General features: G+C 30.3%; 1 protein-coding gene across 7 annotated transcripts in view; it reads left to right on the forward strand.

Annotated features, from left to right (window-relative positions):
* Window positions 1–4,353: 4,353 nt before the first annotated feature.
* The window catches only part of LOC143258428 (DDB1- and CUL4-associated factor 6-like), a 126,648-nt gene continuing 118,265 nt past the window's right edge, over window positions 4,354–12,736 (forward strand). For 3 of the 7 annotated variants that reach the window (XM_076517349.1, XM_076517351.1, XM_076517354.1), the window contains exons 1-2: window positions 4,354–4,980; window positions 12,452–12,513. In XM_076517349.1, coding sequence (XP_076373464.1) covers window positions 4,884–4,980; window positions 12,452–12,513 — 159 coding nt within the window. In that variant the 5' untranslated portion in view covers window positions 4,354–4,883. The remainder of the gene's footprint in view (window positions 4,981–12,451; window positions 12,514–12,736) is intronic. The other 4 variants (XM_076517348.1, XM_076517352.1, XM_076517353.1 and 1 more) reach the window with 2 other exon arrangements.

Consider the following 12,736-nt stretch of genomic DNA (forward strand, 5'->3'; position numbering starts at 1 on the left):
TCCTTAATTTAACAACTCTTGGGGTCCTCTTTTACCAACGAATAGTGGAATTTACCGTAACATTATAACGCTCCCACAGTTGAGAGGGCGAGCATGATTGGTGAGAAGGGGATTAGAACCCGCGGTCCTCAGATTAGGAGTCGAGCGCCCTAACCATTTGGCCATGCCGGGCTCTGATTGTATAGCGATTTAATTCTACTGTTACCAACGTTTAAGTTATAAGTGTGAATATAATGTGTCATGTGCTTATTTTAAGTACACTGCAGAATTAATTACTAACAGATTTATTACAAGCTATCCTATGTTTGAAGTACAAAGTTGGTTAATTTTTGTTTTTCTAGTTACAATGCTATCATCAGTACAATGTCACTATGTGTTGGTTATAGCTCTAGTATTTAGTTTAACGTATGCTACAGTTACTGAGAGTTATTGTAGATATAAGTACAGGGTTATCACTAGTGTTAGAGTTAGCTTAGTTTGATGTATATATTTAGGGACTAATCTCTTGGCAAAATGGTAAAATCAGCGTCAACATTAATTATTTAGAACTTAGTTTTATGCAACATTAGGGTAGATGAAACCCTTGATATGGAATTTAGCCAACAGAACTTCGATCTGTAATTTGTACCAGATGGTGCTGCACATATTGGGTGGGTTGACAGATCATTGATCAGAGAGTATGCTTTACTATACTCTTTTTATTTTAAGGTGGAAACAATATAGAAATGCCTAGATAATTGCTTATTAGAAGAGCTGATAAGCATAAGGTGGGTTGACATCGTTACACAACACTAGATTGTGCAAGAATGGATATCCTATTACAATATGCTACTGGTTCTCCGTTATGCACTTACTTTGTTAGTGCAGATATTATTAGTATTTTAAAAGTGAGAAGTTAATGCATTGCCCAGAAACTGTGACACACTGAAAACACTGTTTTGATGGGAGCCACAACGAGAGCAAAAAAGACCTTGCATGCAACAGGGTACCTTAAATGTGTAGCAGGAGAATGGAGGGACTGAGAAAAAGAGACCTAAAGATTATGCTGTTAAGTAATGCATGCATACAAAGTGTACAAGACAATGTCAGTCTCATATTATGATAGATTACTGCAATGTCAAAGAGATCATAGCAAGCAAATATTGCAGTGAGAAGATCTCTGAATTTTATGACATTATACTCTTTTTGGAGAATAAAATCTCAGACCATGAAAAGTTTCCATCAAAATCTTTATATCAACCCAAAGGCTAAAATGGCCATTGTTGTTCGACAAGACAGCAACATCTGCAGTTAACATTACAACAACTCTTAGTAACACAATCATAACTGCAAGCTACAAACCATTCAGATAGCTCACTCAAACTTATGCACACAAATCTGAATAACCAATAAAAGGTAACACAGTACATTGGGATAAAGACTGCACATTCCATCTTAACCTGTCTGGCAACACTCTTATGTATGTAGTGGTAAGATACTTTGATGCCAGACACTCTACCTAGAAAGTATGTGGAAATACTGTCAAAGGATTTCATTCTTCTAGACTTTGATGAATCAACAAGAATTACTAAGCATACCAAGATAACAGTACCTCCTATAAGACGTTGTATCTGCAACCATATCATGACTGTGATCACTACCTGGCATTGGAGACATAATGTTTACAGTTATAATCTCATATACGAGGTGTATGTGAAGATTGGAAGACAAAGTGTGAGAAGACAATCCAGAAATCCACATAAAAATTTCAAAATTTCTGGTAGCACTCAAGCCCTCAAGCATCTCTTCATTATCAGTTAAGGTCAAATCAACAACTTATGCAAAAGAATTACCTCGTATTTATGAAATAGTGATAATGATAAAGCTTGAAGGTATTTGTGTGAATAATGCATAAAACATTCTGAGCAAAGGAAATAAGGATTGCACAGAATAAAGCCTCTGTTTTTGAAGGTGACGAAATTTCAAAGGATGCAACATAAACTGTAATGTACTATACAACAAAACCAATCTCATAAGCAATTCATTTACACATTAACCAGATGCTGTGTGTTAATTTTTATATATGATATTCTGGTGTATAGCATAGACTATCAAAGCTAAAATCTAAATCAAGATACAACTATTCTTTAACAGGGTAAAGTTTACTTATTTTCTTTTGAATTTTGTACAAAGCTATGTGGAGCCTATCTGCGATAGTCATCCCTAATGTAAGGCTAGAGGGAAGGCAACTAGTCTTCATCACCCATCATCAACTCTTGAGCTACTCTTTTACCAATGAATAGTTGAATTGACGGTCACATTATAACACTTTCACGGCTAAAAATGCGAGCATGTTTGGTGTGATAGAGATTCGAATCCGCAACTTTCAGATTACGAGTCGAGCGCCCTAATCAATTGGCCATACCGGGTCTAGTATGGTAAGAAAATTGTGTAATGATAAATGATAATTTGTACAGCCATTTCTGCACACTCAACAATACACATGCCATTACCACCCTTTGTAGGCACTTCTATCTCTCTGAAAACAATTAAAGTCATTGGAGGTTGCATTTCACAGATAACACAGCTTTATCAGTCACATTAATACCACGATAAAAAGATGTATCAATATATTGAAGATTGTAACAATAAATATAGTTGAAAAATAACATCTGCTTGTGTTAACAAGAATGTTATACAAATCATTCTGTATTATGTACTACTGGTAGTCAATATTTGTGCTATACAAGTAGATAAGGTACAAAACATTTACCTGTTTATGTTTGATCAAGGGACGTACATCTGCCACGCTTTTCAAAAATATGTTACATCTAAAATCCTAAGTAGCATCATAAAACACTAACAATGAGTACAAGGAAAATTCTTTACTAAGACTTTTTTTAGTATAAAAACCATTCATTCCGTATCCAAGCTGCTGTTATTTCCAGTTAGAACATTTCAGTACTAGAAAGGCCCACAAACATAAATCAAACAAAAAATTGCCTTAAAGGTGCATCAGGAGACAATCATGAATGGACAAGTACTATACAGCCACTAATTAGATAATTAATCACCACCAGATCTTAGATTTTCCACGTGGAATAAGCATATAGGTTAACTGGGATCAGTGAAAATCTGCCTATATAGAATATTGACCAGTTGGCAAAGTTGAAAATGTCTGTCAACATTTATTTAAAGATCATGGTTGACAGTCACTTGTCATTATATGCATAAATAGTTTCTACAATAATGATCGTGAGAGGACTAGTGGATATTCACCATCTCATAGAACAACAACATTGTGCATAAAACAAGGTGAATATTAAAGTTACCAGTAAAATGTAGAAAGATAAAGCTGGAAACAATAACCAACTTTCTTCTGAATCACTAAAAGCAATGAACTACAAATAGTCAATGCAAGAAACATATTATCTGCAGTTAGTTCACAGACTGTACCATTCAAAGTGACTGGTCGTTAGTTAAATGGCAGAAAGCAAAGCAATCGTATGGTAAATCTATGACTTGCCAAGCCTTTTAGTGCCAAAGGTAAATTGGAAAGTTGACAAACTCACAAGAGGAGTCATTTTGTCAATTTCAGAACATCTTTATTGGCAGGATATCGACCTATTCTGTTTAACTTGGATGAATTGGCAACGAAAAAGTTCTTCATCAGAATTTCACATGAAATAGTCAGACAAAGCAAAATCTGTGAAATTAACATAACCGTTTTCAACCAGAAGATTACTGGGAAAATCAGTAAAAGAGCTCCTCGTGAACCAGCTGGTCTTTATATGATATAGAGGGTCAGCATTTGTTATTGCAACTTCAAGGATTGTTACTTAGTGCTCAATAAATAAAATAATTATGCCCACTTGGATTCCTGAAAGTCCTTTACAGACGCTATACTGATGATACTTTTTTGCTGTTCCGACAATCAAGCTACGCCTCCAAACTCCTTTCTTACCTTAATTCCCAACACCCAACATCAAAGTCACATCCGAACCTGAAGAAAATGATTCTTTACCTTTCTAGATGTCATGATCACCAAAGGCGGCAAACATTTTTCTTTCTCTCTTTATCATAAAATAACCTTTACTGACCTCCACACCAATGTCAGTAGTTCTATCCCCAACTTAATAATCATGTTATTATATTATTATTTTAGTAATAATCATCTTTGTCACACAATATTTAGATTTCGCTGAAGATGAAATAAATTATTCCGAAACGTTTGAACCTGGTAAAAAAAAATGTTTTATCAACCGTCTTCATCTTCATTATTAAACTTCGTTTTACCCATCATGAATCCATAACTTGTAAATAAATACAAAACGTGTACTGAAATTTTGAAAAATTGTTCAAATAAATCGCAAATTTTTATTTTCATACTTATCCAATGCTATTAGATGTCGACTCTTGTAAACTGTTAAATTATTATTATTGCTTCATTCTGTACGACAAGTTGGCTGATTTATTTCCGTCTATAAGAATTATGTTTTTTGTGAAGTTAACTGTTACTGTATCTATTTCAAACTTTTCTTGTAAGAAAGATTTTTGGTAAAGCGTGTAGTATTATACTCGAATCATGAAAGACTGTATATACCTTGACAGTGTTTTGGTTTATGAAATGTCTATCATAGATTCACTAGACAAATGCAGTTCACAGGAACTTCAACTCTTAAAATTTTGGTATATCCAATCGATTAAACGCAGTTTAAGTGAATGAGAAAGTATTCTTTGGGTACGAGCATTTGCTTGATCAGCCTGCACTCTAGTGGTTGTCCTGTAGGCTTTTTGGCGAAAATGTTAGTTTTAAAATTTTATGATTAGACGATATATACTTTTTTCAATTAACTTTAACTGCTAACATTGTTAATTCGTCGGGCAGCAATAGAAGTTTAGAAATGAAGAAGAAGGAAAGTATATTCTTAAAGGTTTTGAATTTGCCAGTTGGAGGATGTCGTTCTCAAAATCCTCTGCAATTGTTTGACGTTTCTAAAGGTACGGCATAAAATTTCATTTTTAATTAACATTGGTTGTTATTTTTATCTCTTCAAAGGATTATGTTAGTTACCACCACTTAGTACTAATAATACAGCTACCTCATCCCCCCTAATAGTAGGTTAAACTTTATAAAATTGTCATTATTGATGCGCAGGTGTTTAGTAATGTTAATAATAACAAGTGGAATTGCATTCAGTATTTAAAATGTTAATAAGTATCTTTAGTACTAGTGTTCGTAGTCATACTGGAGTTGCTTAAACTCGTTACATTTAAATCCAGTACAGCTGATAACTCCTGACTTTGTTAGAACTGATATTATAGTATTATTAATAATAATAATAAATGTTACATTGATTCAAAAATACAATAACAACCATACTTAACTATGAAAGTTGTGATTTTAGTGACTACAATTTTTCAACAATAGTATTGAGTTATTTACCAGATGATGACTGATGTGGAGCAAAATATTATTAAAACAAAACTTGCCTTCTGTAAAAATTTATTGTCGTTGTATTTTTGAATTAATTATTCAGTTTATAAGGATAATCACTAAAAATAAAAATAAATTTTGTATTGAATAATGTTAATGAATTTTAATATTTCTTGAGAAGTTATACCTCTTGTTTGGTAGAAAAGATTTAAGGTACTGATAATTTTTAACTGTCAGAAGTTCATGAAAATACAATGAAGCTGTATGAACAACTCTTTATTTAAAGTAAATAAATGTAAAAAAAAATCTGCAGTGCAAAATGAAATACTTTCACACCAAATTAATAACTTTAATGACTTGGAAAAGGCTTAGAAAACAAAATTAATTTTCATATATAGGAAATGTATTTATGTTGCTACGTTAGTATATGAATTTAGAGATTTAGAGCTAACCTAACTTTTTTGAGGCATTTCAAAATCTTAAAATATTATTGGAATATTGGCAAAAATGAGCATTGATAACAAGTGTATGAAATTAGTGATTCAGTAATGTATTCTACTTATCATGGGTTTTAGTTTTCTTGTACATTGATTTGTGCCTTTATATCCTTGTAGTTTTTCATATAGAACTTGCAGTCTTAATATATATGTTAATTTCTAATTATGACCTATATCGCTTATTTTATATAAAATATATTAATAATTATGTTAGTAGAAATTATTAAATAAAATTACATTCACTTAAGGGAAAACTATTTGCCATATTACATTCTCTCATACAAAGTTGCATTTCCTTATCAATTGTTTTTTTAATTTTTTTTCATTTAATTCTTGCTATCTGTTCACTTTCATTGGTCATAATTAAAATAATTCAGATGGACCATGCATTTTCAGTTGGGAAAGTTAACTAGAAAGATAAAATTATTTAAGTATATTTAAATTCCTCAGGTATGTTGGAATGTAACATTCCATCCCTGAATTACTGTATTGCCTTTTCTATTCTCAAAATTCTTTTCATGTATACTTTCAAAATTGATGGAAAAATGTAGTGTTATATTTAAACAAAGATAATTTCACACTTCTCAATATTACTGTACTCAGGGGTATAGAATGTATATTGTCAGATACCCAAAACAATAAGATTTGTCTAATTAACATCAAGTTTTTGCCATTATGCTATTCCAGTTAGACAAATAATTTTATTGTTTCCCATTGTGTTTTGTTGTTAGAAAAACACTGGGTAGATTTCTATTAAACCCTGCAAGTTTCTGAAAATACTGAACTGAACAATGTGTAACCTGTATGCACAAATATACATATTTTTCTTATTTACAAATTATCATACACATATATGGTTACTAAAGTTGTTTCTAGATACAAGTTTTTTTAAGCATCCTCACAAAATGTGTTTGAAGAAGTGTACTGCATAAAATCAGTTACTGATGTGTTAGCTTTGTCAACATTCACTTCATCAAGATGTGTTATATGTGTACTGATATTTTTATACATAAAATTACATTGATAAATCACTGCAGTTACACCTGTATAAAAACTTTGGATGTTTTTTTTTAATTAATTGTGTTTGAGTTTGTTATATTTTAGTTAAGAGTAATTCATATTGAATTGGGTTGTATAGGTTGGTTACTATATTGAATATTTAAGATACATTTGAATACTTATTATTTTAAAAGTCTGAAATTAAAGTTGGATAGGTTATACTTTCAAACTGTTCATTAGTGTAGTTTTATAGGGATTTGTTGCAATGCATATTTGTATCAAAACATCTTGTTGCGATTAAATGTTATAACAGTTATTATATCCATAAATCTTACATGAATTTTGCTGTATAAAATGCATTTTTATATGAAAATATTTTGTAATTTTCACACAGAAAAAAACATTATTTTGTGAGAATTCCAGGAAAAAAAAAACCTTCAGGTATAATTTGATGAAAATATAACCTCAAGATATAGTGTCTTGAGAGGAATTACTTATATTTAACTAGTAAAAGTGTGAAAGGTGGCTATGTACTACAGGTATCTTGCTTTTTATTTTATTTGAATTACAGATATTTGCTTTGAAACTTTTGATACTTGTAATTTAATGATACTTATACATAACAAACAAAAACATTTTTCCATCTCGGAATATTATATTGCATTATTTATAAATGTTTCACTGTCATATTATGCACTGGTATGTATGTATATATTTTCTTATTGGCATATTTTCTGAATGGCAGAGAGCCAACTTTAGTTTAAAACAGGCTCTAGTGACTAAGAATGCTGACTTTTTTTTATTTTTGTTTACTTGTACATGTAAATGTAATGAAACCATTACCTTAGACGTATAGTTCTACATATGTATCAACACACTTAGTTTGATGAACATTTGAAATCTCAGGTGTCTGATGCAACAGTTTGGGCTCTTTCTTTTTTTTTTATTTACTCGTAGATATAACATACAATACCCAACAACAAGATTCTTCACAGTGAAACCATTTATTGGTGCAATTTTCCATTGTCTTTATTACTGAAGTTTACAACTAGGAATCATTTTCACAGACTTCTTTAACATCTGGTTTATACATCTTTTTCTTTAAATTTTTTTAGACAGACAAGACAAATGTTATAAAAAATTGTTATACTTGTAGCAGCAAATATAGTGTCAGTATGTTTCATTTGACTTTTAGATTCACAGATTTAACTCTTGTGTCGTGTAATGTCTGTTAGTTGCTAATATATGAGAATTCTCAAGTTTATGAATGATTGAAAGATTGCAGCTACTTTAGCTATATGTCAATATATATGTATGTTGCACTGTTTTGTTTAATTATTTACTTTATCAATATTGTCCTTTTTGTACATTTGAAGTGACTTGACTGTGAAGTAATAACATTTGTAATGGAACTACAATTTGATAGAGCAAGGTATTTGAATTTGCAGTTCTTTTTGTCAGATTTAATACTCATAGGTATATGTGATAGGTCTCAAACAAACTAAAATTATCAGAATGTTACCTGGGAGTTTATTTCTTTTCAAAATGGAGAACTATTCTATCTTTAAGAACCTTATAAAAACACTTTTTTTTAATTCCTATTCGGGACCTTATATTCAAGATTCTGACGAACTTCCTAAACTGAAATAATAAATCCTAGTAGTAGATGTGTATGATTGAGAAGTATTTGTATGTTCTGTCTTTTACTGAAACTTGTAAGTTACTATTCTAAGGACATAAGTGTACATGCATTATAAGCCTTTTTTGAATTTTGAATTATGAAATCAGATTTCCTACGTAAAACATTATTTTTGTAATTTTGAACTCTGTATTTATTACCTGATCATGTTCAATGAAAATCTTTCAAAATACCTTAAAAAATGTGTAAGTTAATTTTCTCTAATGCTGGAATTTTTGTTGTTTAACAACACAGTATATTTTGTAAAAGGTATTATGGTCACTTTTAATATATTTGATCATGTGTGTTATTATGATGTCATGAGATTCTAGTTGTTAAGCATATCTACTTTAACCCCCTTCTTTTTTTTCCTGTATACTGTCAACTGCCACAATAAAATAATCAGTGTATGTCATAGCTAAGGGTTGTTTGTTCTTAAAGTTAGGTAGACTCTATAATGTTACTTTCATTAATACTAATAGTACTGGTTAGAATGTTTAAAATATCTAGTCTTTTATTTCTTATTTTTCATTATTATATGTTTGTTATAGAGATTATTTTACAATGTTAGCTTCATATGTGGATTTGGGACTAACCTAAATCTCATAAGCTGGCCAAAGTTTGAGATATTGTTAGGTTTGTGGGCCAACATTTTGTTAACAGCAATAGTACCCAACTTATAAAACAAAGTATTCTGATCTTTATAAATAAGAACTTAAAGAAAGTATATTTGATTAGTTATTCAAAGAAAGAATATTTGATTAGTTATTCTGATTACCAGGTTGATGTTTAGTTTTGACCTAAGTAGGCAATTTGATCTCATCAGCAGCCAATATGAATATCTTCAATTTTGTGTTTAGTTAAAGAACTAATTTGGTTTTAGTTTACAGTTTGTATTTATAATTTTGACTTTTAAATTCAAAGCGGAATGTGCAGTTATTTGTAGTAGATTGTATACATCGGATCTACTTCTAGACTTAACATGTACCTGAAATAAAATGTTCATATAAAACAAAAGTAATATAAAAGTATTCATTGTTGTGTCCATGTATGAGTATAATATAATTTATTAGTAATTTATTTATTTATTAATAAGGGAAAATTAAATTGTGTGTAAGTGTTGAGTTTATAAACGTAAAATCATTTAGAATTAGACAAGTATGAACAAAAATTTCATTATGATGTGTATTGCAGAATCTGTATGTAAAATAGCTTTAAACTGTGCTTCATGTTTGAAAAATTGATGGGAGCTGTAAACAGCTTCCATGAAATAGTTCAGGGGGACAGCATTCTTTGATTTTTTTAGCTGTAGTTTTTAAGAGGTTTGGATGTTGTAGATGATAGATATACAACAGGTACTGAAGTGACACAGAAAGTACTTTGACAAGGTGACATAAATAGTTCATGTTTGAAGTTTGAAGTTTTCTTTAACCCTATTGAGACAGGTCTTCTAGGGGTTAAAGGGCATGTCATCATGTTTGTTGACTTACATTCAAAATGTTATTGAACTACCATTTTATGAATGTGCGTCAGTAAGCCTAGTATTAACTTATAGATTTTAATTCAAACCTTAGTATTGTATATTTGTTAATTTCTTAATCTAAGAGTAAAATTTAATAAGATATCTAGATATTGATTTTTGTATCACATGGTATGTTGAATGTAGCTTTGGTTAAAATTAGATGTTTGTGATGTTCAAATACAAAGTATATTCTTAACTGAAATTACCAATATTGACAAGCTAGAATATAGGGTAAGAACCTCCTACCTTTTCTGAAATATTTATTGAATCAAATAAGGTAGTCCCCATCTCGCTCTTCCATTTATGTAAATATGTGTTTATATATACCTGCTTTACCTAGTAAAGTGTGTATAACCATTTGAAAGCTCAGAATGTCTCCCATGTATTTCTCTCAACCTCTGCAAAGTAATGATACAGGGAACCCCCTATTTTCATGGTCCAATTAAAGAGATAAGACATTTATGGAACTTAAAAAAATCATTTTTAGACCCAAATACAGCTTAGTTACTAATCCTGATAAATCATGGTGGATGCATAAAAGTAATTTAATCTTAAAATAAAAAATTACTTTGCATGTTAGATGATCAACATTTGAAAAGAGAAAATGCAGAAACAAATAATTTAAAAACCTGATATTTTATGAATGCCTTGTAATGTTAACTGATAATCTGCAAAATGTTTTACATTTTAAAAAGTTGCAGAATAACTGCATTATGCTTACTTTGGAGGATGTGGGCTAGATGGAGTCCATCCACCCATTGTAAAAGGTTTAACATATCTTTTATTTTACGTTGATAAGGTATTACTACATTTTCTTCAAATAATTTCAATAAAATATAATGAACTGAAAACTGAACACCACTACAGACAATAATGTTTTCATGCATTTCAGGAAACTGGACCAATCAGAGTTGTGCTTGTAAAAACCAAGGGTCACGAAATGTACAAATTGCCACATTGCTGTGGAATGAAAATCTGTAATATAATTTGACACAAAATTATTTCCAAGATGTGCAGTATTATCATATTGTTTTTGTTTTTAAATCTTTCTTGGCTTTGGTGTGGCCAGGTCATTATGGCATTTGACTCGCAACCTGAAGGTCATTGGTTTAAATCCCTATCCCAACAAACATTATGGGGCATTATAATGTGATGGTCAATCCTACTATTCATTGGTAACGAGTAGTTCAAGAGTTGATGATGAGTGGTGATGATTAGCTGTCTTCTCTCTCGCTTTTCACTGCTAAATTAGTGATGCCTTGCACAAATAGCTCTTGTGTAGCTTTGTGTGAAGTTCAAAACAAATTAAACCACACTAATGTAAATCTCTCTCAGGACGTTAAAAGAAAACCCCAAACAAAACAGGTGTTATGACATTTATTGACAAAGGCTGTCAGTAAATGAAAAGCATTTAAATTGTATCTGAATATTATTTGAGATATTTACCAAATTTATTTATGCTATTTCAGCTTATTGCAACTGTTAGTAATACCAGCTATACTTGGAAAAAGGTTTTAGATAAGCATTTTATGGAGTAGATAGTTATATAATGCAGAATTTTATTATGTTTTTGTATTATTACATGAAATGTAAAAGTACCAATGCAATGCTTTGAAGACAGAGCTGTATCAGTGAAAGACTTTTATTACCATTAGATATTATTTATTAATAGATTTACAAATATCTCATAACACTGAGTTATTAAATAAAGATTGTATAGTTTTGAAGCAGTGTTATTTTCAGACAATTGTGTATACACTATAACCTCTAACTTGCATGTTAAAATAGACTGTTGGTTTATGATAATTTTATGTGGAAAATTTGCACAGCTTTTCACTGAAATTTGTATTTGTTTTTCTGTGAATACAACATTCCAGGCTACAGAAGTTCAAAGAACATTTTGATGACTATTATAGTATCTTATTTTTAGTTCCTACTCAACACTATTAAGGTAAATTTCTTCAAGGGCACTCTTACCTTATTTCTTCAGGCAAAAATGATTATGTAAAAAGAGTGAACATTAATGTTAGTTTTAATATTGTAAAACAAATACAACAAGATTATACTGTAATTATGAATTCCTCTGGAGGAATGTATAAACTTACCATTAATCACAAAATCTAAAAAAAACAACAAAATGAATGAAAATATGAAGTGTGAGACATCTTAGACAGTGAAATTGTGTTTTTATTTAAAATATTGCTAACTTAGACTTTTAAATGATTTGTTCAAATTGGCTAAATTTGGTAGAAAGGATTTTGACAGCCAGAAATCAAATGGGCCAGTTGTGGTAAATTTAGCTCACATTGATAGCGAATGTTTTTTTTCTTTCTTTCCAGATAGTAAAGACTTAGTTCAACGATTATGTCTTCAGACTAAATTACCAGTGCATAATGGTTGTGTAAGTTGGTCTTTCTAATCTATTTTATGTATCTGGTTTAAAAGTAACAGTTGTAATTATAAATTCATTTCACTTATATATTAAATGGCCAGTAGTAATGTAAGATTGTCACTTGAAAAGCTATACTGTTTTTACATGATTTGACATAAATCATTAAATGTTATAAAATAATAAGCAAATGTATGAATTTGAAGTATGTAGATATAACTTTCTAGTGCTCTCA

The sequence above is a fragment of the Tachypleus tridentatus genome, chromosome 8, assembly GCF_004210375.1.
Source record: "Tachypleus tridentatus isolate NWPU-2018 chromosome 8, ASM421037v1, whole genome shotgun sequence".
In the NCBI taxonomy this organism is placed as follows: Eukaryota; Metazoa; Arthropoda; class Merostomata; order Xiphosura; family Limulidae; genus Tachypleus; species Tachypleus tridentatus.